Raw genomic sequence first — 27,794 nt, 5'->3', positions numbered from 1 at the left:
CAGCCATCATCACTAAGCCCACTTCCACGCGCCTGGTACTCCCGTCACGCTCACCACAGGCTCAATCCCGAGCGTCTTCTCAACCCGGCCGTCCAACACAACCCTCATCCCCGTGCTGAGCGATTCCTTTCCGAAGTCGCTCTCGGTATCGGCCTCGGAACTCGAATCCCCAAGTTCAAGCCCAGGCTCCAGTGGCGTCGAAGACCCCTCAGAGGCCGTCTGCTCAAGCTCATCCGACTGCGCCGCAGCGTCGGCATACCTAATCTCACATGCCTTGTCGCGGTAAATCTTCTCGGCACCCAGGTCCTTCTCAAACTGGCTGATATCCATCGCGATCGCCTTGTCTTTTTGCTCTTCCTCCTCCCTCGCAGAATCAAACATTTGCCTGAGCTCCTCCATCCTACCCTCCTGTCTTGGGATGGCGTCAAAGTCAAACTTGCAGGGCTTGGCGATCAAGAGAGGCGTGTAGTCGTTCCAGTGCACAGGGATGACCTTGCCGGTCACCGGGTCTACCTTTTTGCGGATGTCAAAGGCCCAGGCCATGCCGCCCATCGAGAGGAACAGATCCTGCTCCACGATGGGGATGCCTTGGCACGTTCGCCTGCCAAAACCAAACTGAGAAAAGCCGTTGAGATTCGGGTATTGTGTGAGGGGCTCCTTGAAGGTAGGATAGGCCGGGTCGACCCAGCGGGCCGGAAGGAACTCATCGGCGCAGGGGTAGGTCTCCTCGTCGCGGGTGATGCCCCTGTTTTTCCACTTGTTAGCTTCATCACACTAAAGGGGGGGGAAAGGGGGAAGGCAAAAACTCACCACTCCAACGCATGAATCGTCGCCCCCTTGGGAATGAGATACCCCTCATAGACATCATCCTTCTCAATCGCATGGGGAATGCCCGTGGGCACCGGCGGCCTCCACCGAATCACCTCCTTGACCACCGCTCTCAGCATAGGCAGCTTCTCCCTGTCCTCCCACTGCGGGCACCTCCCCTCGCAAACCCGGTCAATCTCCTCCTGCAACGCCTTTTGAGCCTCGGGGTAATGACACATGGCCAGGATGTAGCTCTGAATCGGGCTCCCAATCGTCAACGCCCCAGCGATCGCCATCAGACCGACAACATGCATCGCCTCCTCTTGATCTCCCCACTTCAACCTCTCCTTCTCGTCCTTACCCTCAGCAGGCAACTGGCTCTTCATGAACGTGCCGACAAAGGACTCCTCACCCCTTCCAGACTCGAGACTTCTCCTGACAAAGTCGATATTGGCCTTGAACAACCTGTCCTCGAGCGCGTGTCTAGCCGCTTCCTTCTTCTTCCACGGGCTTAGCGCAAGAGGGACGTGCTGCAGGAAGGAGATGATGTTTGGCAACGCGCCGGAAGGTGAGATGGTCTGCAGCAGGCCAAAGGTCGTGTGCCGGAGGATCTGGGCTGGTTTGGCGGTTCCCCAGGACAGGCGAGAGACGGTGCGAGACGTGAACTGCTCGATCCACTCGAGGTACTTGGAAGGGTCGCTTCCCATGAGGTAAAGAAATCTATCGCGCTCACGGGTGGGATATGAGTGAAGCGAGGCGAGGGCCGAGGTGTGCATCAAGTGGTTGCAGAGCTTGCGTTGGCGCTTCCATGTTTCTGTTCATGTCTTGGTTAGTATTCTAGCACCGGATTGTGTTCGAGGATGAGAGAGGAGGGCGCATACCAGTGCGGCCCAACAAGGCAAGGTAATCACCACTGGTCCTGTTATCAGGCAAGTTGGGAATCGTCGGTCTGTCCGAGTAGATCAGAGCCCTCTTGGACAGCAAATCATGGGCAACCTTCTCAGACGAAATCCAGACATGGACAGTGCCAAAGATCTCCATCTGGTAGATGGCGCCATACTCCTTACTCCATTCGTAAAACTTTAGCCACGAGGCATTCTCCGGGATGTCGTGTACTCGGCCAATGAATGGGATGCCTCGAGGGCCCGGTAAGGGACGGACGCCTGCTGGTAGCTTTTGTCGGTTGAGGTAGCGATGTACTGCCACCAGGGCAACCACTGTCGCCAATAAGAGAAGTAAAGCGAAGGCCATGGCCTGTAGATGGTGAACCACAACGAGGATGATGAGTCTCGGACTGCTAACCACCGGGTACGATGTAGGTAGTTTGAAAGGAACTGGATGTCTTGGTTCAGGGTGTACGGGGACCGGTATATGTCAAAGAGGTAGGCAGTAAAGTGGGCGGATGATGGGTAGGAGAGAAACCTGATGCCAGTAGCGAGGAAGAAGGGGTATGATATGTGGTGATACTCGGGGTATCGACAACATAGATAATCCGTTCCAGTACAGCCCACTCAGCCCAGCTCACCAGTGGGATCATCCACCAGCCAATAGGGAACGAAGAACTACCAAGGAATTACCAAGACACCGAAGGAAAAGAAACACGCAGGACAAGATTCGCCGCCCGCTCTACATAGTACATACAGCCATGCCTTAGTCCCACAGGGCATGCTTGTCTCTTTCCTACCCATCACGTCGGAATGGACCCTACGGGCATGTGTCTTCCTTGGACTGCTGGGATCATGATGAAAGGATCTCAACAAAACAAGTAACCACCTCGCCTAAGATGCTGCAGGAGAGAAAACAAAAGTGGTCGTTGCAACTGGCCATCAGAACCTGAAGATCAGTCACTCTGCTCTAGCCTGGTTGTTGGTGCATACATGACATGGAACCAAGGGTCGCAGGGCGGTGGTAATGCCGACGACCATGGCATACAGTGGTTCGTTGCATATCCCATTGCGAACGACTTGGCTTGGCCTTGGAGGACAAACCTGAGGGCGAGGAGAAAGCTGTACCCTCCATTTCGGCAATACAAGCAGCTAAAATAAGGTTTGAAACCGGTTTTTCTCGGCGGCACTAAATCGCCCACTGACCACTTGCCAACGGGTTGCGGGATGAGGGAAGAAAACGACCAGCCAAGACCGAACAACCCGTCCCTCCTACTCAGCCCCCCCCTTCGGGATGTTTTTTGTGAGCCGCACTTTTCGGCAAGGCCAGACCGAATGTCTTATTGGTCTCAGTTGTCCACAACAGCCGAAGCCACACGTTCACGGCAGCAGGCCAGACGCACATTGTCCGGAATCACAGCCCGGCTGACCCCGGCTCCCCAGGCAAGGTAGCTAGCTTCTCTCCACAGCTTGACAGCGTGTTGTGTATTATTGATTGACCCCTCGGCTGCTGTGTCCAGCTGACAACTGACCTCATCTGTGCCCGACCTGACTGTGAGTCCGTGTTTGTTGTTGCTGTTGTTGTTGTTGTTGTTATTTTGCTGTGTGTAAAGGGTCTGAGAGCAACTCCCCACACTCACTTCGCCCACTTGACCTGACGTCCCGCACGGCTATTCTTAGCATGTCTTTATCTGAGCTTATCGATCGATCTCATCGTTGAGAGGAAAAGTGTGGTAAATAATGGGGGAATTGACTTTACCAATGACAGCCAAGACTAGGTATGCATCTCTCGGTGATTGACCCTGGCCCCTCGGCGCCCACGCAGCCCACTCGCCTTATGGAAGCCACTCAAGTCCCTTTTCCACCACACTACGGATACTCCGTCACAACCTTCTTTCCCTTCCACTGTGACCCAATGGCTTGGCTACCTTGACCTCCCAAGCTGCTGCTCAGCAATCAACCCAGCTTCGCCCCGCTGCAACGTCATCCATGGATCTTCACTTCTTTTTACCCTTCCTTTCTTTACTCGCTCCTGTTGTGTTGCCAACAACTTGAAGCGAACGTCGCACAGAGGGACACTGCTTCTGAGTATTCGGGACGCCGGATCCTTCCCAATTCCCCGTGCACAAAAAGACGGTGCTTGCCGGAACTTTTTGAGTGGTTTCAAAGGCTGGACAGCCCACCATCTTTCCGAGTCTCTGACCTCCTTCGAGCTGGTGGCTTGGCTAATAAGTTGATATCGACAAGAAGGTAAGGTAGTAGTCGGCAATCTTGGTACATCATCCATCGCGTCGCATCTATTTCTCTGGAGCATCGGCTCGCTTGGCAATGCTTGATTGCAATATCATCAGTCAAGATAAAACAAGGCCTTCTCGCCTTGATGCGGACCGAACACGGGAAGGATGTTTGGTTATCACTTCGCCTGCAACCAACTTCTTGTCCTCAGGCCAATCGCATCCCATCGCATTCCACCGTATCAACCACAAGGGCCCTTTCGCCGAAGCATTGTTTTCCCTTCCACATTATCGACCCATCGTGCCACCCATCCAGCATCAGCGCCGAGATGTTGGATCATCGCCACCACCACCACCACCGCCGGCGCCGTAGCCACCCGTAACCGTCCAAAACGTGGGACTGGGAACAGTTGGGGCTCTTTCCACAACCTCAACCGCACGTATCATGTGTGTGTATACAAATACGATATGGCAACCTACACCAACCATACCGCCCCTTGCGAGTGCCCGACGGCACCGAGCCTGGACAAGCGAATACCCCCACCCGCCTACACAAAGTCACCACAGGTGATGTGCCAGCAAACCACCAGGCAGCAAACCGAGCCACAGACATGATCGACCCCCGGCAAACTGCATGACAGTTGTCGGACAACCAAGCCGGAAGAACACAAAAGACGGGATCTCAAATGTCTCCGAGAGTGCCCTTCCATGCTTCCATATCCACCAACCTCTTCTCGAACCCCCCCAGCCCCCCCTCACTCCGTATCTCACCCCATAAAGAAGTGCCGAATAGTGGCTTGCACACAGGGTAAATCGCCGGGTTGGGCGTTTGTGCTTGATACACATCTCTTCATCATGAAGTAGCGGGACATCCTTTCCACCCCTTCCACTCCATCGGTGTTTCCCCAACCCCACTTCCTAATCATTTCCACCTTCTCCTCGTGGCCTCTGCCTTTCCAACAGAAACGTCAAGCGTTGGTGCGGTCAGCGTGCTAGTCAGTATGCGATCGCCGCGCTCCCCTGCGAGTCTGCAGAGGGGCGACAGCAATGACATTGCCCGTCAAGTCGGTTAGAAGTCATTTGTTGTCCACCTGACAACCATGCATCAGAAGCATAACATGCAGCAATTTGAGATGACCTTGGTAATTCTTCGTTGTTCATTCATTGCTTTTCGTACCTACTATACCATCATGGCACCATGCTTCGCCCCCGCTCCCCGATAAAAAACAAACAAATTTACATACTAAAAAGGTGTCAGTGTCATGCACGACCACGAGAAATGATGTCAAGGAGGTTTATGATGGGATGGAGACGTACCGTTCAACGGGGCTCAGACCCAGCAGGCGCATGCCGTTGCCCAGCACAATGTGGGCCGCCTCGTAGAGCGCCATGCGGGCCTTCAAAACCGCAGGCTCGCTACCCATGATCCTCAATACATCATAGGAGCTGCTCAGGGCGTGTGTCATCTTGAAGAGGTAGGCCAACACGGTTGTGGGCTCCAGCGTCCTCAAGGTGTTACTGAAGACATCGGGCCACTGCGCCAGAAGACGGACAATGTTGACAGCATGGGCTTCCGTCAACAGTGAGAAGTCGGCGCTAGCAATCTCCTCGTCGCTGAGGCCAGCCTTGCGCTTAATGGAGCACACACGGGCGTGCGCATATTGAAGATACGGGCCGGTATCGCCCTCAAACGATGTCATTTGATCCATGTTGAAGGTGTAGTTGTTGATCCTGTTATCCCCAAAGGTCAGTATTCTTGATTCCAATTCGCACCCAGTGGGGCATATGTTGCTTGCTTACCTCTTGCCAGTCATATCTTGGACCATGACAGAGCTGATACCAAGGACGTCGGCAACAGCTTCGGGGTTCTCCACTTGGTTATACTTGTCCTCGTTCTTCCTCATGGTCTCGTGCATCTTGTCGGCAACATCGCGGAGAATGTCATCCAAGAACTTGACGGTACCCTTGCGAGTGCTCATACCGAGAACCAGGCCAAAGTTGATGTGCTGGCACTTATCAGCAATATCCTTGTGGCCCAAGAGCTCAATGATCTTGAAGAGCTGCTTGAGATGCAAGTCTTGGGCCGAGGCGACGACGTAGATCATCTTGTCAAAGTTGTACTTGGCATGACGAGCCAACAGTTCGCTAATATCACGGGTCAGGTAGAGAGCAGTGCCATCCCTCTTCCTGACAAGAGGCTTCTCCAGGCGCTTGCCCTCCTTGCCGGGGACAAGCTCGGAGAAGTCAATAAGCTGCGCGCCATTGTCCTCCTTGCTGATCTTCTTCTCCTCCAGCTGCTTTCCGATATCAGCCATGTCAGCCTCGGACACCTGACTCTCACCGCTGTACTCGTCAAAGTGAATGTTGAGACGGGCATAGGTCTGCTTGTACCTCACAATGCTGAGGTCGCGGAACTTCTTCCACATGGCCAGCGCCTTTTCATCCCTGTCGGTCATCTTCTTGAAGTAGCGACGGGCCTGTTCGTCCAAGCTGTTGGCCTCGGCCTCTGTCACATCCTCACCAGCCTCCTTGCGCTTCGCGATTTGCTCCTTCTCCTCGGTCATCTCCGTATTGATGCGAACATAGAGTTGGAAGAGGTGGTTGATGGGGTCTTGCTCCAGAGCCTTCTCATCACCGAACTTCTCGAACGCCAGGGCCAGAAGACCGTATTGCTTGCCCCAGTCACCAAGATAATTGATCCTGGTCACGTCCCATCCTGCGCCCTCATACAGGTTACCGAGGAAACCGCCGATAATCGTGCTGCGAAGGTGACCAGCGTGGAAAGGCTTCGCAATATTCGGCGACGAGAACTCGACAATAATCTTCTTTCGTCCCGCGCTTGGCTCCTTGGGGTCCTTGAGACCCAATGATGGGTTGGTACCGAATGTCTTGCCCTTCTGGAGAATGGTGGGGAGAATGCTGTTGACAAGGGGCGCGCCCTTGAAGAAGAAAGACATGAAGTAGCTGTGTACGTGTGGCTTCTCGAAGAGAGGGTCGTTTTCGGGGAACTTGGCGGCCCAATCTTGAACGATCTGGTCGGGCTTGGGACCGCCCTTGGGGAGACGGAGGGCGGGCGCGGCGAGGACCAAGTCGCCCTTGTCAAGACTTTGAGTCCATGACAGGGCAGGGTAGATGATGTTCTTGTCGACACCGGTAACCTCGGTCAGGACGTTGGCGAGATGGGCGCGGTAGACATCGAGGGGGTTGACATCGGGGTAGCAGTTGGGAAACTCGGTGATGGCATTGAGATTAAGGCCCTCGACCTGTTGCTGAAGCTGTTCCATGGCTGTGGTGCTGTGTGTGTATCGTCGTGGTGACTGCCAGGAGTTGTAGCGGTTGCAGGTGACGGTGATGCCGGTTCGCGAAAGAATGGAGGGGCTCAATTTCTCAGTGGAGGGGTTCGGCTTCCGGATGGAGGGGTTCAGTGTCTGGAAGTGGGGCCCAAAAGAATGCAGTGTGCGCGTGCCTGCCAAGAAGTGTCTGTGTAAAAGAAGAGACCTGGAGCGCGGGAGGCAAGGCAAAAGGGCGCTTGGGCGGACCGGTAGGGAAAGCATGGGTGCTTTTTATCTTGTAGGTTGATTCACCCTCTCTCAACTGGTACCAACCCTATGGCGGACCGTCAGTCACATCTGTGGGCCAACGTTGACTCACAACTGCTGAGTCGCTGGTGGTGACTGCCAGCCTGAGACCAGTCCAACTGACGAGCCAAAAAAAAAAAATGTTTACTCCGTAACACGCCTTGCAGTCGCCCCACTACAAATTCACAGCCAATAAGAACTCTCAGTTTCTCCAGGGCTGAGTCGCACAGCCTTGCTTGTTGGTGTTGGGATGGATGTTGGTATCATTTGAGACCAGATGTAAGATATCTATCTATCTACCTCATCTAGAAACTGTACTCTTCAGCAAATAATTGTATCCCTTGTGCCCCTGTTCCCTTGTGAACCGCCCGTTCATCCGATAGGCTCGCAACGCAATTTCTTGTCCTGGCAACAAGACTTGGGCCGCCACATACAACGACGCTGGTCTCCCCCCCGGTTGCCTCCACAGGTCCTCTGATGTAGGCCTCAATGTCTGGTCGGACACTCGAGTAAAATACGTGCGAGTCCGTACTGGCGTGGCTCGACCTCTTCCGCTCCACTGGAATCGCCCGTGCTGTTTGTTCGATGTCGCCGGGACTGGATAATGGTCTCTGGCTCGTGATCTTCTCATCAGCCACCTTCTTCCCTCGTCCAAAGTTGGTTCCTGTAGAGGAACCAGACGAGCTGTCGGCAGTCACGCCATCTTGGCTGACCGGGAACGATGTCGGCCCCTGGGTAACGGCAATGTGAACGTGGAGCTCGATGCCTGTGCCTTTGGCATGCTCAATCAGCTCGTGGAGTCGCGTCACATAAAAGTCAATCTCCTCGCCCTGCTTGGTGGTCAGGAGGAAGTCAATCCTCTTGACACAGTTTGTGCCCTTGTGTTGGAGCACACTTTCGAGAATGGGCAGCGTAAAGGATGCACCGGTAGAAGCCGAGATGAGTACTATGGTCTCGTAAATGTCCCACCGCGGTGGCGCTCCATACGGCCCGGAGACAAATGCTGTCAGCCTCTCCTTCTTCCCAGCCAACTGGGCCTTGGTCGCTAATTCGTGCAGTCGTTTGGAAAATCCACCGTGTTTGCGAACGACAAGTTGAATGCTGGTGCAGATGCAAGTCTCGGGGAGCTGATGGGCGCAGGCAATGGTGTAAGGGTGAGCTTCGGCAATACCAACTCGGGGCATCCAAAGATAAAGATGCTGTCCAGCTCTCCACTTGAAGTGGACATCCTTGATGGTAACTACCGTGATCGAGTCCCCAACCGCACGCACCTGGGCTTGATGCCCAATCCGTTGTCCTCCCGTGCATCTCTTCTTGTCAGGCAACGCCTTAACGTTCTGCCAAACCAACATCACTGTTCGGCAAAACCGGTCGAAGCAGAGGGCCGCAATGGCAAACCACAGGTTGTATCTGGCGTCGACAGGAATGTGGACGTATATCAACCATAGCAACAAGACAGCAGTGACGATGTGTTGCAAGACAAAGAACTCATAGGACAACCGCCGCAATGGGGCCAGCCCCGAGACACAGGCCCATAACAAAAGACCCCAGGCGCCGAACCCATACTTGATCATGGGCATCATCTTGATCTGATAGTCGACAAGCTCAGAACGCGCCCAATCGGCATAAAAGTAGAAGCCGTGAACAGCTCCTGTGGCGAGCATGGTGCGGGCCACCCATCGGTGCAGCCAGTTGAGCCTCTCATGGCTGATACCCGTGATGAAGCCTACAACGTTGCACTTGGAAGAAAGCAGATAGAGCAGCGGCAGCTGGGTGATAGTGACCCAAGCGTTGCGATAGCCAATGCGTTCCCAATGAAAGACATCTGGAAATATGGCACCATCGGTGGCCATGTAAATCACGATGATCCAGTACACCAACAGGACAATGACGCGGCCTCCTGGAGGCGGCGTCAACCAGGAAAACCCCCTTACTGGGACATACAGCTGGGGATAGCTAACTTCACGAACCACGGCCGTAAAGGTTGCCCACAGCTCTAGAAAGGCCGTGTCCGGTTTTGTTGGAGATTGGACGGAACTCGACGTGTGCCGTCGTAGTCTGAGAACAAGTGCCCCTTGTTAGCATGAGTCAAGCTCTGGTAGAAATGTCAGGAATAACCGCTAACCTTCTTTCCAACTTGTACCAGTTTATAACCCGGCAGACCAGAAACGCGCCCACAAACCCCGCGACAATGTACCAGAACCGCTGCGCCAGTTCTTCGTTTGTAACAGGGTAGGTCGTGTTTCCCGTCCCACCGCCCCCGTGGGAGCCATGATCATGATCCATTCCCACAGCTTTTTGATGCTGCCGTCACCAAATGGGCGGCAAGGCCCTCCCTTATATGTCGGTCAACTCTTCCCTTCACCGGGCTCGAGGTTGTGATACCCTGACTCTTTTACCACTAATCAGTCTCCTAGCCTGGCGTGAGTCTCCTGTGATGAATGGGTCCGCAGGACAAAAATCTCGCGAGGAAACGCCGGGTGAGGTTCCTGTCTGGCGGCAAATGACGGGAAACAAGGAGGCTCCGGGGATCTGGAAAATCTGGACCCAAATGGCCAGGGAGGCGAGCAGTGAGCGAGAGTGGATGGAACACAGTAGCGCAGTGCAACTTCAGCAGCAGTACCGGCGGGGTGGATTGCCGGGTCAATAATCTTGATGCGATTTCATTAACAACGGATAAAAAAAGTCGCCAAACAAGAAGAATAGCATCGAATGATGATGGCCCTGATAGTCACCGGTCCCTGGTGGCTAAATGCCAGCCATTTGAGATCCGCCTGCCGTGTAGGTGTCCCATAGTCCCACACAAGCCGAAGGACACCGCCCCCATAGGCAAACAAGGCATGGAAAAGGTCGTACACCACAGACACAGCTCCATCATTTGCGATCATCGTGAAGCCGCAGCATCCTCACCCAGCAAGGAAGCTGAGACGGGCAGAGCAAGTTGTCACTGGCTAGAGAACATTGTCGTGCGCATGAGGATGCGGCGTTGCCAGAAATCAGATCGTTAGCGGCCCAGAATTTGCTCAAACCCCCTCGCCCTGCGCCAGGCTATGCCCCTCTGGGGAAAGACCACCCGCACACAAAGACCCTGGCAGCTTCCATTTGCGGTTTGGCGCCGTTATTCATGCACAAGATGCATCTACCCCACACAACTGCTGACGACATGCTTCACTTCTTCAAATATGTGAGTAGGTACACTCACTCCACACGTTGATCTGGAAGCATACCTAAGTAGAGAACATTGGGATGTGTTGGGAAACCCTCCATGCCACGGCCCAGAGATAGATATGGTGGTGAGGCGACTTGTCTGAGATTATCTGGTGGAAATCAGCTACCTGATGTCGTCCTGATAAGCTCCGCAACATCTGGGCGGAAAGCTTGACAGATGGTGACAAGCAGCTCCCACTGACATCGAGACCTGATGTAGCGATGTCGAGCATCTCAACGCGAGGCCGATTCTAAATAGATACCTCTTCGTGGAGGCTCAGGTCACATACATAGGCGGTGCCGAGTCTGCCGGTGCTGGTCTTATGTCACTGCGACCCAGGATCCCGGTTTCTCAGTCGTAACATCAATGTGTTACGGCATGGAATGCTTCCCGAGATATCGTGAAGAAGAGAGCATGCTGTCGACGTCAATTGGTTAGTTTTTGTTTGTCGGGCAGAGTTATTGGCATGACTAAATGGGATGAAATAGGAAGTAGAAACGCATGTCAAGTTGATGGTTGATAGCAGATATCGCCAAGTGGATCAACAAAGGTACGTACCCATACAACCATCTGGTCCCTGTCTCGCGACTCGGCACTGTCCCTCTTTAAGCTCCCCCCTGTTGGAGCTCGAAGGGGAACTCCGCCTCAATTCCTTTAAACTCTCCCTGGCCCCGTTGCCTTTGTTTTGTTGTCTGCTCCTCCTGTTCCACCTTACTCTTCAGTCTCTCATTACGATAACATGGCGTCTCTCAGATCCGTTCTCGCTGCCGGCCTCCTTCTCCTGTCGACAACAGCCAATGCCCACTTCGAGCTTCAACATCCCTCTCCTCTGACGGCTGAGAGCAGCTCGCAGGCCACGGCACCATGCGGTGGTGCCAATGCCGACATTGATCAAAACACGGCGACCGATTTCCACGTCGAAGGCGACTACGTACAACTATTCAATGGGCATGCTCAGGGCAATTGGTTGATCCGTGGTACCCTTGACCCCAAAGCCGGCGGCGACTGGGAGCAGCTGTTCCCCATTGTGCAACAAACTGGGCGTGGTAACTTCTGCGAGCCTGTTGTGACAGTGCCCGGTGAGTGGGCTGGGAAGAAGGGGTTCCTAGGCATCAGCGGCAATGCTGGCGATGGCATTCTATACGCGGTATGTGCCAAATTCCCCGACATGTCCCGGTATCTCGATACGCTAACACAGGGAACAGTGCGCCGCTGTCAACTTCGTGTCTGGTTCCGCGCCAGCCCCCGGCGGCTCTTGTGTCAACGGCAGCGCCGTCACGGCATCCTTTCAGCCGGATGACACACTGTCGGCGCTCGTTGGCTCATCGTCCAATTCGGGGTCCAGCGGGTCGGAAACCACGGCGCCCGCTCCGGCGGCGACCACCTCACAACCTAGTGCCGCCGCACCAATGATGGGCGAGAGGGTATCGTTTGGAAGCTTCGCTCTCACAGGCGTGATGCTTCTCGTCGGCGCTGCTTTGCTGTAAAGAGGTATAGTCAAGGGGCGGTTGATAGGCCATGTCAGTTACATTTTGTATACACCGAGCATTTTTGTACATCATGATACCAATTTCCTGTTCAAGTTTATCTCACAGTGCCGTGGTTCTGCTCTCATTTATGCAGCTGAGAATTGCTCAGAGTTAAGGTACCTACCTACATATCGCCCAACGCTCCTGCCACAGCATCAAGCAAGCAACTTCCACTATTCAGGCCCGCCACTGGCACCTGAGCTGGCCAGTCAGGAAGTCTCGACTGAACATGCTCGTACAAATTCGACAAGACTCCACCAACTCCCGTCACCGACCCCCGAGCCCCACGGTGTGTTCAGGAAGGAGCCTGCGGTCACCCACGACCTCCTCCTGTTCGCGGGGAATATCCAAATGTGGTCGTCCACTTGTCGTCCCTGTCGTCAAACAAGCACAAGGCCATCATGTTCTCTCTCTTCTGCCACAGCCAGTCCGCAGAGTGATCATGGACGGGGTTCGGAGCTTCCCTTTGGTTTGTTAGGTACTTGGGCGCAGCTGGAAACAGGGCGGATGATGCCATTGCCAGGCTGCTGCCTTCAGTTGCCTTTGATGAGGAAGGTGCCTCCCACTCTGCGGTCCTGCATCCAGGTGACTTGGGCGGAATTTGGTTGGGAAGCTGAATGTGGAAGGCTTTCTCCCCGGTCCTGTCTTCTCCCCCGTGTTGCAAGATTCCTCTCCACAACCAAATGAATACATCGAGCCGCTATTCCAACCTGTCTCTCAACATTCCGATTCAGCTAGTATCCCATCTGCCTCGTCCTTCGGCCGACAAATACGCATCACGGCCTTCTCACCATCGGCCCTCTCAAGATGTTCCCGACAATGCTTCTTCACGGAGCCCTGCTCGCCGCCGCTCTCGCCAGGGCCGACAACGTGTCCCTCGTCACTGTGGCTGCGACAACAGCCACCGTGATCGTTGGCAACGGGTTGACCAACGGGACCCAGCAGCTGGCTCAGCTCACCACTGTCGGCCTCAGCACCGTCACAGTGTACAGCAACCAGCAGAAGCCACCTCAGGCCACCGTCACCTTCACGCCCGGGAACAGCCTTGGCGATTTGGAGGTCACCTTGCCACCCATTGACGCGTCCCAACTGTCGGAACTCACAAGCTCTATCCTTGCCAACATCACGAGCGTGGTATCCAACTTGACCGCTCCTACGGCCAACTCGAACTTGACTTTGTCTGCCACCTCTCAAGATTCTGCGACATCGTCGGCTGCAACAGGCACAGGCTCTCCAGAGGTATCAACAGCTACCCAGTCTGCCCCCACGACGACCAATTCGACAAATCAAGCTGCTGACACGAATGGGCTTTTTGGCCGGTATGTGCCCATATCCCTATGGCTTGAGCAAATTTGCTGACCCTGTGTCTAGAAGCCTCCAGGCAATGGCGGTTGGCTTTCTCCTGGCTTTGGCGCTCTGAGTTCGAGGTTTTGGGCCACTGCTAGCAAGGTTTGGCGGGCATGGTTAGGATCTCGAAGGGCGGGCGTGAGGAAGGAATCGAGTATTGATATCACCCGGGTTGGAAGTTGCTATCATACATATCTTGTTGGAAGGGTGGACGATTATGACATGTTGGGATGCGCAACCATCTCCACGATCAGTCAATTAAAGATGTTCTCTTGGCCTCGGGAACTTTTGAACCAGGGCCGTCTGTGACATCAGCCAATCCCACCCCCGTGCTCAAAAAGACGAGGTTGAGTTACATTCTTGGCGGACCAATAGCATCACAAGGTCCATATTATCGATGTCTTGTCTGGGCTCTTTTGGTCACGGACGTGCCTGTTGACCAACAAGACTGGCTGCTGATTGGACAGCCCCTCATTTTCGGCATGTTTCATCCTTCACACATCACGGCAACGCAAGTCATCCGATGTCATGGAAGCGGAACAGATGAGATGGGCTAAGTAAGCTGGCATGTCCACTCCCTCTTGCTGTTGTTTCATCTTCACCCTTTAATATTTATTCTCATCAACATTGTTGTCCTCGTTGTCAATCCTCAATCGCCCCCACGGAGATACAATATTGCATACCAACAACTGCAAAAAATGACATTTACCCACACCCCAACCCAGCTGACCCTCTTGTGGCTCGCTTTCTCCCTCCCCGCCGTGACCTGGGACTTTTTTTATGTCATATTCCGGCCTCACACAATGCCTGGCGGGTCCATACACTCGCCCTTCTGGGTACCCTACGCGCTCTACGGCGAGGTGGACGGCAACTACGGCTGGAAGCAGTGGCACGCCGGGTCTGGGTTCCCGGCTGCACAGAGCTGGATGAACGCCATCGAGACGGCCATGTACCTCGTGTATGCTTGGATTTGGTGGACGAGTAAAGATCAGGTTACTGGGGAGATTAGGGGAAAGAGGGCGGCGGCGGCGGTGTTGACTGGTTTTGCGGCCGGGGTTATGACCGAGAGCAAGACTGTGCTGTATTGGCTGAATGAGATTTGTTCGGGGTATGAGAACATTGGGCAGAACGATCTCTTTAGGCTGGTGGTTCTTTGGGTGGTGCCGAAGTAAGTTTGCTTTTTGTGTTTGTGGCTGGTGGCTGGAAATTGAGGGTGTGTATACTAACGAAACTGGCAGTGGGCTGTGGCTTGTTTTTCCGGCGACGCAGTTTATCTATGGGTTTGGGAAGGAGATCATTGATGGGCTTGCTGGTGCTGAGACTGAAGACGAGCCAACGTACAGCGAGGTGGTGAAGAATGGGTCCGAGAAGAAGGAGCTCTGAGGGCGGGGGTTGTGCAATGGCTTGGTGAACCGTGGGAGATGTAGCGGGAAAATACGAACGAGAAACGGGAAGCTGCGTTGCCTTTACCAACATCGAGACCGGCGTGTTCCGAATTGTGTGAGACTAGATTCCACCCACACCAGGACCGTAAGCAACAGATACGCTGGAATACGCCGACTGACATAACCTCTTGTAGGAATTCGTAGCATGTGTTTGTTCGGTTTCGTATTCCATTACTCTCTGCTGAAACTGATCTCAAGCTTCTCATTGACGTCTTCCTGTTCAGACAGCGAGTTGACAGACCCCGACTTCTTCTCTGTAAACGACGATGTTGAAGGCCGCGTATCACGGCCTCCATCATTTTCAACCGCCCCCAGCACGAGGTACACCTCCAGAATCTCAATCAGCCACCTCTCCCTCGACTCCAATCCACGTTTCGCATCAAACCAGATCGTGTCCCTCGCGGCCTGGGTGACCACATCTCTTGTACATGGCTCGAGTTCAGCCAGTTTCAACACTTGGTACGCGTCAATCGTCACCGTTGTCGTACCCCCGCCCAGCTCATTTTCGACATCACCCTGGAAGTAACGTCTGGTCATGTCGGGGTTCTTTGACAGCAGTCGGAGACAAAACTGCTCAAAGAGGTTGAACTGAACAATGTACTGCAGTAACGGACAAAACGGCATCGTGATCGCCGCCCACCTCGTCGCGGCCAAATTCTGCCGACGGCTATCCACCAAGAGTAGGGATTCAAGCAGCTCGTCCCGGCTGAGGGGTTTTAGATCGATGTTGGTCAAGAACGGCCGGTCATAGCCGATCTTGTGCCGCCACAGCCGGTTGGCCATGACCGAGTTGACGATGCAAGGGATCAGCACTACATAAGCCCACCACTGCGTCGCCGCAGCGAGGGACATGGCGCCTGCTATCAGACCGGGTAGCCCGTTGAGCAGGAAGTGGATGCGCAGGTAGTTGGCTCTGGTGGAGACCATGTGTTCGAGGCGGTCGCCTACATAGGAACGTCCTGGGGGAAAGTCGGAATAGAGAGACGAGGCGACCATGCGTGTTTTCTTGCGTTGGTCATTGTCGAGGTAGACTGCCCAGAGCATGTTGATGACTGCGTAAAAGGCGAGTGGGGAGTTGCCGAGGAAGCCAGTGAGGAGGTTAGAGAGATCAAAAAGATAGGGGTCTTCGCCCCGGGTGGCCATCCAGGTGCCAGCACTGACCAACAGTATACCGACGCCGATGACAATGTCCATGCCGAAGCGGTAGACAATTTCAGAACGGAGGTCCTGGTTGTTAATATGGAGAAAGCAAGCCAGGGTTCTGCCCCAGTTCCTTGCAGCGTCATCAGCTCTTTTTTCTTTGCTCGAACCACTGGTATGGGAGCCAGAGAATGAACGGGCAATGCCTGCGCCGGCACTTCTCTTTTCCAAGTCTTGCTGCTCGTCCTCGGCCTTTTGTAGGTCTTGCAGAAACCACCTTTCAACCCTGAGTCCACAGATGTTTTTCCAGCTTCGAGTCGCGTCGTATATGAGGAAGAAGAGCAGGCTGAAGCAGGCGGTACCACCAGCAATCATGCAGATCACAATGGTAATAGGTATTGGTGTCGAGTTGTACACGTTGGCGGCGACGTCGCCTGCGTTGGCCAGCTCGATAAAGCCCAAAGCGGGCAGCATGTTGTTTCTGAGTTTTGCTTCAAAAACTGGATGGATTTTGCGGGCTGGATCTTTGCTCGGTCGGAGGAGTGTTGCACGAGGTACTCTGAAGGTGGCGGCTGGTATGTCGCCGCTTTGGGGAACAGGAGATTGTATCAGGCGGATGAAAGGTGCCGGTGTTGGTGACTCTGCCTCTTGCTGAATCTCAGCAAGTGTGTTGAAGTTGGGTGGTGGCGGTGGGCGAGCCACGGGCTCGATAGTATCAGCCATAATCCGCGGCTGTCAATGTCGTGCTCCCAGTCAAGGGAACAACATGGAGGATAATGGGTGACAATGAATGGGTGGCCGCGGCCAGTTGATGCTGGGGTACCAGCTTCATAACGGAGAAGGAAAAGGGGACACCCGCGACTCGAAAAGAGGCCAATGAAACCGAAGGGAAGCGTTGAGTCGTGACAGCCTGGGATATTTGCCAGGCAACTGATGTTCAGCCAGCCGGCAAAGGGGTGATGGGGAGGATGAAAACACTAACTTATTTCTGACGGGGCCAGACCTTTTTGGGGGGCCATCAGCCGCGATGGTCAAGTTCCCGAAGCATGTGAAGATGAGTCTGGCCCCCTGGAAACCCTCGCATCGTTCCTTCCTTATTTTTCCATCCAGCACCTGAACAGGTGTGATTTGTTTGGTGGGTGGTTTTTGCGAATCTCTAGCGCCGGCGCCGAAACTGACCGACTCGTCCAAAGTGTAGACAAACTTTGACGGATGCAAGCCTCGCGCTTCACCAACCTCAAGGTGGCTCTGATGTCATTGCGGGACTGACAAATGCCGATGCCCCTGAGTTGGGTTGGTTGACTGTTCACAAAGCACGAAGAGAACAAGGAACTAGTTCTGGCAAAACACACAAGACAATCAAAATTACAATCTAAGTATACAAAAGCACAAACTATCGACAAAAAAAGAAAAGACCCTGACAAGGAACAGCTGAAAACCAACTCCTGCTCGCAACCCAGCTTCTACTCTAGCAGCCGGGAATTAACCCAATCCCTTTTAGTCATATGCATGTCTCATGACCAACAACACCGTTGTTCCTTCATCAGCAAGCTCAGAATTGCAATTTACTTGCGGAGCGCAACGATGGTGCCAAGGTCCACCCGGAGGAGGGCAGTGAGGTCGACGATGGCATCGAGGACGACCTGGATGTCGGCAACAACGCCGGCAACAACGGCACCAACAGAGGCACCGACGTTGGCAACGATGTCAACGACAACGTCAACAATGGGGACAGAGATGTCGACAACGAGGCCGAGGATAACCTCGAGGTTGGCGGAGATGACGAGGAGGATGTCTGATTGGCATGTTAGCATCTCTATCTGAGTTGTGGGGGCAGCTACTGAGGCGGCAAGACGTACCAGCATCGAGGGCAAGGAGACCCTGGACGGTAACTTCAATCTCGCCAAGGAGAGCCTGGACATCGGCAACGAGGTCGAGGACGACAGCGAGGTTGAGGTCAACAAGGAGGTCAACGTTGAGGAGGAGAGCGTTGAGAGTGGGGGTGATGTCGCCAACGAGGAGGTCAATCTGGGCCTGGAGGTCGATGAGGACGGCAATGAGAGCATCAACATCAATGTCGACGGCGCCGATAATGTCAACTAGGCCGTGATGTTAGCAACATATACGTCTTGATCATGATGAAAACGGGGAGTCTTACGAATGAGCTGGATATCGGTCTGGACCTGAGCCTCAATCTGGACGATGATGGCAACGAGGTCGGCAATGACAACGTTAACATCGACATCAGCAGTAATGGCAGGAATAGGGATCTCAACATCGAGGTCCACGATGGGGCTAGCGACAACGTCAAGGTCGATGGTAGGGTTGCCAGAAGTGGTGGGGATAGCAGGTGTGCCAGGGGTGCCAGGAACATCAATGTCTACATCAACATCGACGATGGGAGTACTGTTGTTGTCCTCATCATCGCTGTCGCTGTCACTGCTGTCGTCGTCGTTGTCGTCGTCATCGCCACTGTCGTCACCTGGGATGTCTGGGGTGTTTGGTGTGCCTGGTGTGCCTGGTGTGCCTGGAACGTCGACATCGACATCAACGATGGGAACGTTGGGGGTACCGGGAACAGCAGGAGTGCCGGGAACATTGGGTACACCCGGGACATTGGGGGTGCCGGGAACATTGGGAATGCCGGGGATGTTGGGAGTGCCGGGAGTGCCTGGAGCGCCTGTTGAAGAAGCGGCATCATCTGTGCAAGAGGTCGAGGGGATGATGTTGACCGGGACAGAAACCGAGGGAAGGTTGGTGAGGAGGCTGATGCTGCTGCTGCCGGCAGGAGAGCCAGTGTTGCATGGGCAATCAGCTGGGACAGTCACCGTGGCAGTAGGCTTGTCATGGCGGGCGTCAATGGCGGGCGCAGCGAGGACGGACCCGAAGCTGGCGGCGGCGATGGCGGCGTTGAGAAACTTCATCTTGATTGTTTGGTGTTTTGTGGATGGTGCTGGTGGTGGTGGTGATTAAAGATGATATTAAGGCAATACTAAGGGATGGGAGAGTCTCGAAAGAGCGACTGGAGTTGGATATTATTGATTAGGGGGAATACTAGTTGGGAAGGGCGGCGGTGAGGGTGAAGATGATGAGGATGAGAAAAGAGAATGTGTCTCTACTCGAGGGCATCATGAGATTTATATACCTGTCTCGTGACAATCAAACCTGACCCGGATGATGCCGTTCTTGACGGAGATGAGCACAGCGATTTCTTCCAAGACAGGCACTTACAAACCTGGACACTCGTCTTCTGGAGTTTGTCGTCGTCGATCTCAATAGTCCGCGCCAAGCTGCCGGACCCGCTGGGAGATCGCCAGCCCTATCTCTGGATGTGGACACTGGATGCAGGGCCGAGAGCGTGGTGTTTTGCCCGCATCTGCACTGCTTGATATCGAGCCTCATCATTTCTTCTTTTTTTTACTGGATGAGGGCAGGCGTTGTCGCACCATCAAGCATGGCAGTCAGCTGCTGCTGCAAAGTTATCGTCTTGGAAGCCCCCCATTTACTTGATCATTCCAGGTATGAGATATTTCCCCTATCGGCACCTTACTGCAAATCCATCATGATGTTCATCCCAAGAGATAAACCCCCACATAACCCTAGTCCTGGCTAACTTCAGTCCAGACCGAAGCGTCTCTACCCTGACAGCAAACGGGGTGGCGTCGATCTTTGCTCGATGCTCTTGCGGGAGCTAAACTGGACAAGGGCAGCCTGTCTCTTGGCACGTCAAACTGCCAGTTTTGTTGTGAATCTCTTTTACCTACGCATACAGATTGGATGACTCGGGGAAAAGGCAATATTTGTTCTTCTGCAACGGCTGAGCGTCAAGTTACCACAATGCCACTGTTCAAACCCGAAAGCAATCCTGCCAACCCCCTTTTGATGTCATTAAATCGCATTAGACCGCATCTTGCAGGCCTGCCAGGGGTATCACGATCGACAACCAGGTCCCCGACTAGGCTCAAGCCACACAAAAAGAAAACGGCGCTGGCAAGTGTGGCCAAGAGGCTCTGGAGGCGCCCAACACCGTTGAGATAGGGAGTGGCTGGTGGAGTTGTGGTGTTACAACAACGGCGGTGGGAGACCCTGAAGTCGCGTGAGCTGGACTCCTGTGGTCCGCGATCCTTAGTTTTGTTGCGCGAGATCCATACCGCCCGTTCACCAACATTTCATTTGACAATCGTTTCGCCTTTGCTGAAGAGAAATTCAACGGCGTCGATGCTAGCGGTGATACACCGCTTTCAAAAGCAACAAACATCGCGTTGGGCTCACGATCATCCCCTCGACTTCCTGAACTGACCTCCCGCTTCTGTTTCTTGATGTCGGCCACTCATCTCTCTCTGCATTTTCAGTCGTTTGCCATTTCCAATTTCGCTCTTTTGGGGGTCTATGCGTGCAGCAAAAACACGAGGAAGCAAATTGCAGGATGCGTGTCTGAGTCTTGCTTCTTTGCCCGGAAGGCCGGGAATCTGGTTGCCGGCGACAGAGTGAGGTTGAAGTGATTCACAAATGCGAGACATGTCCTCCGAGCGTTTGCATAGTATTGAGGCAACGGGTTTGAAGTAGTATACAAAACCTTGGTACACCTCGAATGAGAAAGCTGCTCGTCCTCGTGGCTTGCTCGTACTCGAATTGCTTCTCAAAAAGAAAAAAAAGGAACTTTGTCACAACCTTTCTTTCCCTTACATATCCGTCCCTCGTTTGGGTGCCGTACCAAGGGCTTGGGACCATAACCAATCCCAGATTGCCTGCCTGATTTATGACGGGTACCTGTCGATCATTTGCTGTGTGCATAGATTATCCAGCTCTTCGGGGCTTTTACGCCATACACCTACGGTCATTGGTGACAGAGGTGTCGAATCACATACACAGCTATCTCACACAGCCGGAAATTTCATGCATCCCGCCCTACTCAACTACCCTCATAGTTAGGTTATTCACGGCTCGGGTATCACGGCATTAACAGATACCCGCTGACTAGAATGTCTTGTCTTGTATCCCTAACCCAGTAGTAAGAGACAGTCTTCAGAATTCAAAACTTGATTCTGTTCTTGTGTACGTCATGACAAACTCATGCCTCGTATTGGCCCCTTGAGCATCAATTGTCTCTCTAATCACACACATAACCGTTGGTAACGGGAGTGTGTCCTTCCTGTCAGCCTTCCTGCCATACCACTCCATGTGTCGGCGATGTCACCAACCAAAAAGCAATACACCGGTGACGGACATCCAGCACGACACCAAGACCCGGGTTGTCACCATGTCACGCTTTCACATGACACATAAGCCACCATGTTTTTGTCCAAGTACCTAGGTAGGCAGGTAAACTGAACCGAGACTGATGGGTTGGGTTGGGTTGCGGTTACACTCGCTCTCAAAATAGCAACACCTCCACGAGAACTAGTCCCTTGCGGAGGGGGGGGAACCTCATGACCCTTCTTCAAGTGTTTTGGTCCGTCTGTTCTCGCTACCGACCTGTGTTTTGCTGGTAACGAAACCGCCATCAAAAAACTCAACACTGCACCCGTCCAATAGTTCGTGATTTCAAGCGACCCAATGACACAACCGAGCCAGACATCAATCACATGCAACGCTCTTTTCTTCAAAAAAGTAAAAACGACGAAATTTTTTTTGAAAAAGGCACCAAGACTTTCCAAGAAATCAAAATCATCTCCACTGACTCTCCGAAAATAACTTTGGTACCTGCCATCCATGAAAAGTCAACAAATCCGACGGCAAGATCAAGGGATGCTCAGGCGTGTGTTCGGCTTCGGATGTTCGGACCTCAAATCCAGGGCGGAAATGGGACGCCAGCCCCAAGAGCTGAAAATGCAGGCCACCTCACACACCTTGACCAAAAAGCAACATCATGAGAACTTGGCAATCGTGGAGCCGGGCTTAAGGGAGAAGAACAAAAAACGATAGATCACACCATGAGAGAGAGCTGAAAAAGAATGAAACACACTACCGTCATTACAAGAAGATAAGAACAAACCATACCTGCAGTAGCCTCCCACCAGCCAGCCCTCATTACCCCGTCTCTTCCTCTCCCTTACTCATGACGATACATTGAGCCAAAATCACATGAGCCAGTACTTTGTTACCAATTTGCTTTGCTTTGCTACATGTACGCTTCACGCATGTCAGCGCTACGCTTGCTTGCTCAGTACATCCCATGATCCAAAAAAAAAAACCCAAAATAGAAAGACCGACCAACTAAGGGAAAGAAAGAAAAAAAAGAAAATCTCATGCTAAAACATCCCTTGGTTTTCTCTTCTCCAGCCTCCCTTCATGCCAACAGACCAGCTCACTGCTTGAGAGTCCTCTCGTCAGCCTCACACTGCTCCGGCGTCTGCCTCCTCTCCACCCCGACCGTCCATAGAGCCCTCTCCCCCTTGACAAACCTCTTCCTCTTTTGCGTCTTGCCCTCAGTAAGATACCGTATCCTGAACGGCACAGTCTCCGTGACATCATATTCTTCGGACTTGGACTCATCTCCAAATATCCTCAATGCTCTCACCGTGAGCTTGTACCTACCCGCAGGAACGTAGCTTCCATCAGCGAGCCTGCCATCCCAGGCGTACTGCAAGGTCCCGCGGGGGTTGTACCAGCTGGGGAACTCCTCTGGCTGGCCAAGAGTGCGAGTACCAAACACGACCTTGGCGTTCTGCGCTGCTGTCGAACAGTTGGTCAGGGGCACGACGTCGACGCGGATCATGGCGCTACCCATAGCCAGTGTCACCACGAGCTTGGGCATATCGGCGCGGTTGCGGACGGCTGTGATGTTGGATTGTCCAGGTGGGGGCAAGGTGAAGGTCAGATTTGCCGCCACAGGAGAGTTGGTGCTGTCGCGGGCCCGTGCAAGCAGGGTGTTGTCGCTGTTAAGGACAACAACCGAGTGAAGGGAGCCAGCAACACCGAGATAGGGGAGGGAAAGGGCCGAACTGTCGGAGCCGTTGATGGCGATGTAACCAGAATAAACGGGCAACCGCTTCACGTCGAGGCCGGTGGGTGCCGTCGCCTTGACTGTGACGATCCTGCGTTGGCCAGCTCCGAGGGTGAAGGTGGAAGGGGTAAACGCCAGGGAGGCAAAGTTACCTGTCAGCTCGACACTGGGGAGAGAAGCAGGCGTGAGAGCGCCGGGTGAGCTATAAGTGTAGGCAGTAGCGGCACCGACATTGCTCAGAGAGTAAGTGACCGATGACGAACCCGTGTTGGAGACGGTGAATGTTTGAACAGGGTTGAAGTGATCTGTATCGTTGAAAGAAAGGCCAGAGGTGCTGAGTAGGGTCGTAGCCTTGGCAGCATCCCATGCCTGCACCAGGCCAGCACCCTGCTGGGGAACAGGAGCCAGATATGGGGAGGATACACCATCCCGGCGGAACAGATTGGGTTTTGCTGTAGATGACAACAAGTTCTCAATCGTCTTTGGGTCCTTGGTGCCGCGGACGTTCATGACCAGGGCGTAGATGGCCGCCGCCAAGGGGCAAGCCATCGAGGTGCCTGAAAGAACGCCATATGAACCGAGAAGACGAGGGTAGGTTGACAGAATGTAGCCACCAGGGGTGGAGAATTGAGGCTTGGATTCCACTTCAAAGGTAGGACCCCAGCTGGTAAAACTGCTGAGATAACCACCGCTTGTCGGATTGTCAAAGTTGGCGAGGAACTTGGGGGCCGTGGACGGGTTGGCCATGTTGACCAGCACTCTTTTCCCGGATTCCAATGCCTTCACCCACAGCTCGCCCGTACCGGAGGGAATGGTAGCAACAGCCGACAGACCCGGCACTCGCGCTGTCACGCTGAGTGTGCCTGGGACGTTGTTGTAAAATATGACATACCTGGCTCCCTTCGCAACAGCATTCTCGACCTTTTGCACAAAGGTGCAAGAGCCACGACGGATCAGCACAATGTAGCCAGAGAGATTGGGGGTGGAGGCAGGATAAGGGTCGCATCCGTGAGCCTCATCTGTCGTGTTGTAGTTAACAGTCCATAGTGGGAGGCTGACACTGTTCCAGCTTTGCGGGTCGCCGCCAGTAAAGCCAAAGAACTCGCTCTTGGAATCGATTTGGTAGGTCGCGTTGGCAAGAAGCGCGGGCGTGATGACGTTGTCGACAGATGCAATGGCAGTCACCTGCTTGCCGTTGGCCGCGGTCGAAGCATAAAAGACTCCGGCAGCGCCATCATTTCCAGCCGACACAACACATGGCACGCCGTTCTCCACAATTCGTGAGACGACGGCAGCCCAAGGGTCCTCGCTCCAGCCTGATGCACCGCCAATAGAGGCTGTGATGATGTCGCTTCCAGCCTCATATGCCATGTTGTACGCAGCAATCAAGAGGTCATTGCCCACATCGCCCTGGCAGCCAAACACACGGTAGGCGCCCAGCTGCACGCCCTCGGCGGCCCCGACGATACCGTAGGGATTATTTGACTGAGCAGCAATAATACCCGCAACGTGTGTGCCGTGGCCATTGCAGTTATCAACGGGGTCGTTGTCTGGTCTCGGCTGGTTCGCACCGTTGAACGCATCACCCACTAGATCAGCCCCGTAGGAAACCAAGCAGCCTGGACCAAAGCAACCCCCGAGAGCCGGGTGAGTGTAATCGATCTAGGGCACCCCGATGTTAGCCGGAACCATTGTCCGTCCGTCCACCAAACCAATGGCCCTGAATATCAACTTACACCCGTGTCGATAACGGCAATCTTGATGCCCTTTCCTGTGATTCCTGCCTCCTTGAACTTGTTTACCTGTGTCATCAGGTGCGGCGAGAAGCTGTTGGTGACGTTGCCGCCAAGCTGGCGCTTGACGAGGGCAGCAGCATCGTCGCCCGTCGAAAGAACATCGTGCTGTGGGATCGGGTACCGTCGCACAGGGAAGATTCGCTTGATGGTGGGCAGCTTGGCCACCTTGGCCGCCATTTCTTCGGCATTCTTGGTGTCCTTGAACTGAATCGACGCACCCTTGAACAGTTTGAAGCGCAAGTCTTTGCGAAGTGACGCCCTCCCCCCAAACTTGCGGACAAAAGCATTGGTATCCTGAAGATGAGTTTGTTAGTGTCAGAGCAGAAGCTAGGGAAGCGGCCCGACATGTCTCGGATAGTTGGCCGAGGAAGATGATGCTGCCAACGAACGTCATCTGCATAATGCAGGGCACACAGTTGCCTTGTATGAACCGCCTTGTGCGCAGCATTATACAACGGACGCCTTGGTGTCGTAGATCCGGGACTGGTTGGTGTATCATACCTGATCGTTCTCATACTCAACAATGTATGCACCTGGCAGGACTTCGGGCGTGTCAACCTGTACCGCATTCACTGCGGCTGCCACCGCCAGCAACACAGTCGCGAGCTCTAACCGGACCATGTTGCCTTGGTGGTCCCGGATGAGGGGACTGGCGTTTAGAAGACGAAATGGGAGGCAGGACGTCTAGACAGGCAGAGGAATGAAGGGATGGCGAGTCGCTCTTCCTCGAAGGCCTGGAACTTGATTTACCAACCTCGGGCTTCCGGCGAGGGCGTCGTCCTCGGGAGGCTGAAGTGGTGCCATGGCTTCGCTATTATATATATGACCATGACTGCGCGGAGAATTCGTTCGGGAGTGACGAGAGGTCTCATCAGAGCCGTCCTCGGGCCTGCTACGGTTCGCTTGCCCATGTCCCATCATGTCGCCCCCCCCCCCCCAAATGGTCAGGAACGTCAAGTTGAGGTTGCGATCGAATTTACCCAGATTTCTTATCGACAGCACGATTGGAGCATCCCATTGGACAATCACCTATTGTTGAGAGGATCCGGGACCGGGCGCTGGCAAAAAGAGCGCTGGGTGGTACCATATTGCCTTGCCAGGGCAGGGCAGCTTGGGCTGCTGCTCTATTATTCCCTTCCCATCTCGCAGCGCGAGGAAAATGCAACCTCGATTGGGCCTCGGGATCTATGGCCAAGCGTTATTAATATGGACGGGAGCAAGGTCCACGGGACTTGAGGTTGCTGAAGAAGGGCCAGGCACGGCATTGCACGGGTAGAGACCATGGCCATCTGCAGAAAGAGCGCAGAGATGTGCAAGGTGCAGCATTTGTTCCATATGACGGAGACAGGGAACCGTCTTGATCAGTCTCCCGTATATTCCGTCCTTCGTGAGTTTCCAGGATCCTCCGTGCTCCATAGGTTCTTGGAAGGGTCTTGGGATATCTTGGGGGAGCTCATTCGGAGGCTCAGAGAGGTAGGTGAGAGAATCGAGGGTCCTCTTGTTCCAGGTCCAGTTTTGGCTTGGCGCATCAGAGGCTATCCGTGGGTGCAGATGGGCGGCTTCCATTTTTGGGAGCATGCTTGGCTGGCTTGGAGGGTTGCGACGTTGTGGCGATGGAATCGATCGAGTCTTGCCCAACGGCGTTAACAGGGTGCTACACAGTCGGGAATATTCAGGTTAGCGGCATTGATCCCCTGTCCAGCCACCCACACCCACAGTAGCGCAATGTGTGTCTCTCACCATGAGCGAACTGGATCGGGACGACAAGATGCGAGAAGCTGGCAGGGTTGCGGATGCCATCCTCCGGTGGAAGCCATACAAAAAGAGGTTGCCATGACCAAACATTCTTGTGCTGCGCCTCGCTGAAGCATGCACCTCTGCACCTCCCAGCGGTTCCTGCAGATTGCTGCCAGCGCAACATACGCCGGTTGATGAGGAGAAGCTGGAGAATTGGAACTGCTTGGAGAAGCTGGAGAACTGGAGAAGCTCAAGGAGAGAATGGCGGCGGCCCCTTGGCTGCCTCGTGCCAGCCCTGGCAGCAACCGGGAGGGCACCCCGCATTGCCCCGCACGATCCCCTGCTCCCAGCCATGCATCCACCGGTTCAGGGGCTTCCGAATTGTCGACAACAGTCACCCTCACAAGTGAAATTTGACAAGACGAGCGCCAACTCCCGTCTCTTTGGGCGATCTGTGGAGTTGAGTATGGTTGCAATTAATCGCCAAATGTGAATGTAGTAGGCATGACTCCGTGTATTTCTCTCCCCCCCACCAAGTCTAGGCTGACAGGTAGCATCTCCCATTCCATGTCCATGACATCCTAACCTGCTCATCCTACCAGATTGGGCGCTCTCGGCAGCATGCTTGGAAACGCAGAGAAGAGGGTGTGAAATATGCCGAAGTCGCACGCATCGGGTATATCTAGCCGTTGCGTATATATTGTCCAGATTGTCACGGTGCTGCCGCTGCCGATACGAGTGCCGGTTCAAGGCCTCATGCTGCTGATCAGGGATTCGAGAGTATTGAGTATAGATTGCGAGGGTTCTTGGACATATTGCTTGGGTTCCTAGGACAAGCATGTCGACAGTGTCACGAGCACACGGCATGATGGCGAGATCACAGCCGGTTACACCGTCCTAGATGAGAGTTGAGAAGTTGGCCTGTTTCCTCCGCTTCGGACATCGAGAGAGCAACGTTCTGGTGGCTTATTCTGCATCGGTGGAACGAGAATGCCTGCCAGTTGGAGCCGGAGGTCTCTTTTGCTCGCCTGTATTGGAAGGTGTAAGCCCAAGTAGCATCACAACAATCCTGAAGCGGCTTGTATATTGAGTATACACGCAGACCGTTGATTGCTTGTTTAGGCACATCATTCTCGAGATCTA

The 27,794-nt window shown here is 53.9% G+C and overlaps 9 protein-coding genes across 9 annotated transcripts; 3 read left to right on the top strand and 6 right to left on the bottom strand.

The window, feature by feature from the left end:
- Positions 1-12: 12 nt before the first annotated feature.
- On the bottom strand, positions 13-2,058 carry PODANS_7_4450 (uncharacterized protein; the record flags this gene model as incomplete). Its single annotated transcript, XM_001907527.1, has 3 exons — positions 13-745; positions 811-1,621; positions 1,689-2,058. 3 exons carry the CDS (start codon positions 2,056-2,058, stop codon positions 13-15), a joined length of 1,914 nt encoding a protein of 637 aa, XP_001907562.1.
- Positions 2,059-5,161: 3,103 nt separating this feature from the next.
- On the bottom strand, positions 5,162-7,209 carry PODANS_7_4460 (uncharacterized protein; the record flags this gene model as incomplete). Its single annotated transcript, XM_001907526.1, has 3 exons — positions 5,162-5,168; positions 5,243-5,656; positions 5,726-7,209. The coding sequence occupies 3 exons, from the start codon at positions 7,207-7,209 to the stop codon at positions 5,162-5,164; spliced, it is 1,905 nt and encodes a 634-aa protein (XP_001907561.1).
- A 599-nt stretch (positions 7,210-7,808) lies between these two features.
- Positions 7,809-9,789, bottom strand: PODANS_7_4470 (uncharacterized protein; the record flags this gene model as incomplete). The annotated part of the gene is made up of 2 exons (XM_001907525.1): positions 7,809-9,561; positions 9,629-9,789. 2 exons carry the CDS (start codon positions 9,787-9,789, stop codon positions 7,809-7,811), a joined length of 1,914 nt encoding a protein of 637 aa, XP_001907560.1.
- A 1,661-nt stretch (positions 9,790-11,450) lies between these two features.
- Positions 11,451-12,927, top strand: PODANS_7_4480 (uncharacterized protein; the record flags this gene model as incomplete). Its single annotated transcript, XM_001907524.1, has 3 exons — positions 11,451-11,858; positions 11,917-12,194; positions 12,237-12,927. 3 exons carry the CDS (start codon positions 11,451-11,453, stop codon positions 12,925-12,927), a joined length of 1,377 nt encoding a protein of 458 aa, XP_001907559.1.
- A 120-nt stretch (positions 12,928-13,047) lies between these two features.
- Positions 13,048-13,685, top strand: PODANS_7_4485 (uncharacterized protein; the record flags this gene model as incomplete). Its single annotated transcript, XM_001907523.1, has 2 exons — positions 13,048-13,559; positions 13,622-13,685. The coding sequence occupies 2 exons, from the start codon at positions 13,048-13,050 to the stop codon at positions 13,683-13,685; spliced, it is 576 nt and encodes a 191-aa protein (XP_001907558.1).
- Positions 13,686-14,285: 600 nt separating this feature from the next.
- Positions 14,286-14,759, top strand: PODANS_7_4490 (uncharacterized protein; the record flags this gene model as incomplete). Its single annotated transcript, XM_001907522.1, has 1 exon — positions 14,286-14,759. The coding sequence occupies one exon, from the start codon at positions 14,286-14,288 to the stop codon at positions 14,757-14,759; it is 474 nt and encodes a 157-aa protein (XP_001907557.1).
- A 444-nt stretch (positions 14,760-15,203) lies between these two features.
- PODANS_7_4500 (uncharacterized protein) lies at positions 15,204-16,895 on the bottom strand (the record flags this gene model as incomplete). Its single annotated transcript, XM_001907521.1, has 1 exon — positions 15,204-16,895. One exon carries the CDS (start codon positions 16,893-16,895, stop codon positions 15,204-15,206), a length of 1,692 nt encoding a protein of 563 aa, XP_001907556.1.
- Positions 16,896-17,737: 842 nt separating this feature from the next.
- Positions 17,738-19,096, bottom strand: PODANS_7_4510 (uncharacterized protein; the record flags this gene model as incomplete). Its single annotated transcript, XM_001907520.1, has 3 exons — positions 17,738-17,967; positions 18,032-18,271; positions 18,331-19,096. The coding sequence occupies 3 exons, from the start codon at positions 19,094-19,096 to the stop codon at positions 17,738-17,740; spliced, it is 1,236 nt and encodes a 411-aa protein (XP_001907555.1).
- A 3,383-nt stretch (positions 19,097-22,479) lies between these two features.
- Positions 22,480-25,535, bottom strand: PODANS_7_4520 (uncharacterized protein; the record flags this gene model as incomplete). Its single annotated transcript, XM_001907519.1, has 3 exons — positions 22,480-24,737; positions 24,857-25,208; positions 25,416-25,535. 3 exons carry the CDS (start codon positions 25,533-25,535, stop codon positions 22,480-22,482), a joined length of 2,730 nt encoding a protein of 909 aa, XP_001907554.1.
- Positions 25,536-27,794: the final 2,259 nt, after the last annotated feature.

This window comes from Podospora anserina, chromosome 7 (assembly GCF_000226545.1).
Source record: "Podospora anserina S mat+ genomic DNA chromosome 7, supercontig 1".
NCBI lineage: Eukaryota > Fungi > Ascomycota > Sordariomycetes > Sordariales > Podosporaceae > Podospora > Podospora anserina.
Note: the sequence above shows the minus strand (reverse complement) of the source record. Positions and strands in the feature narration are given on the sequence as shown.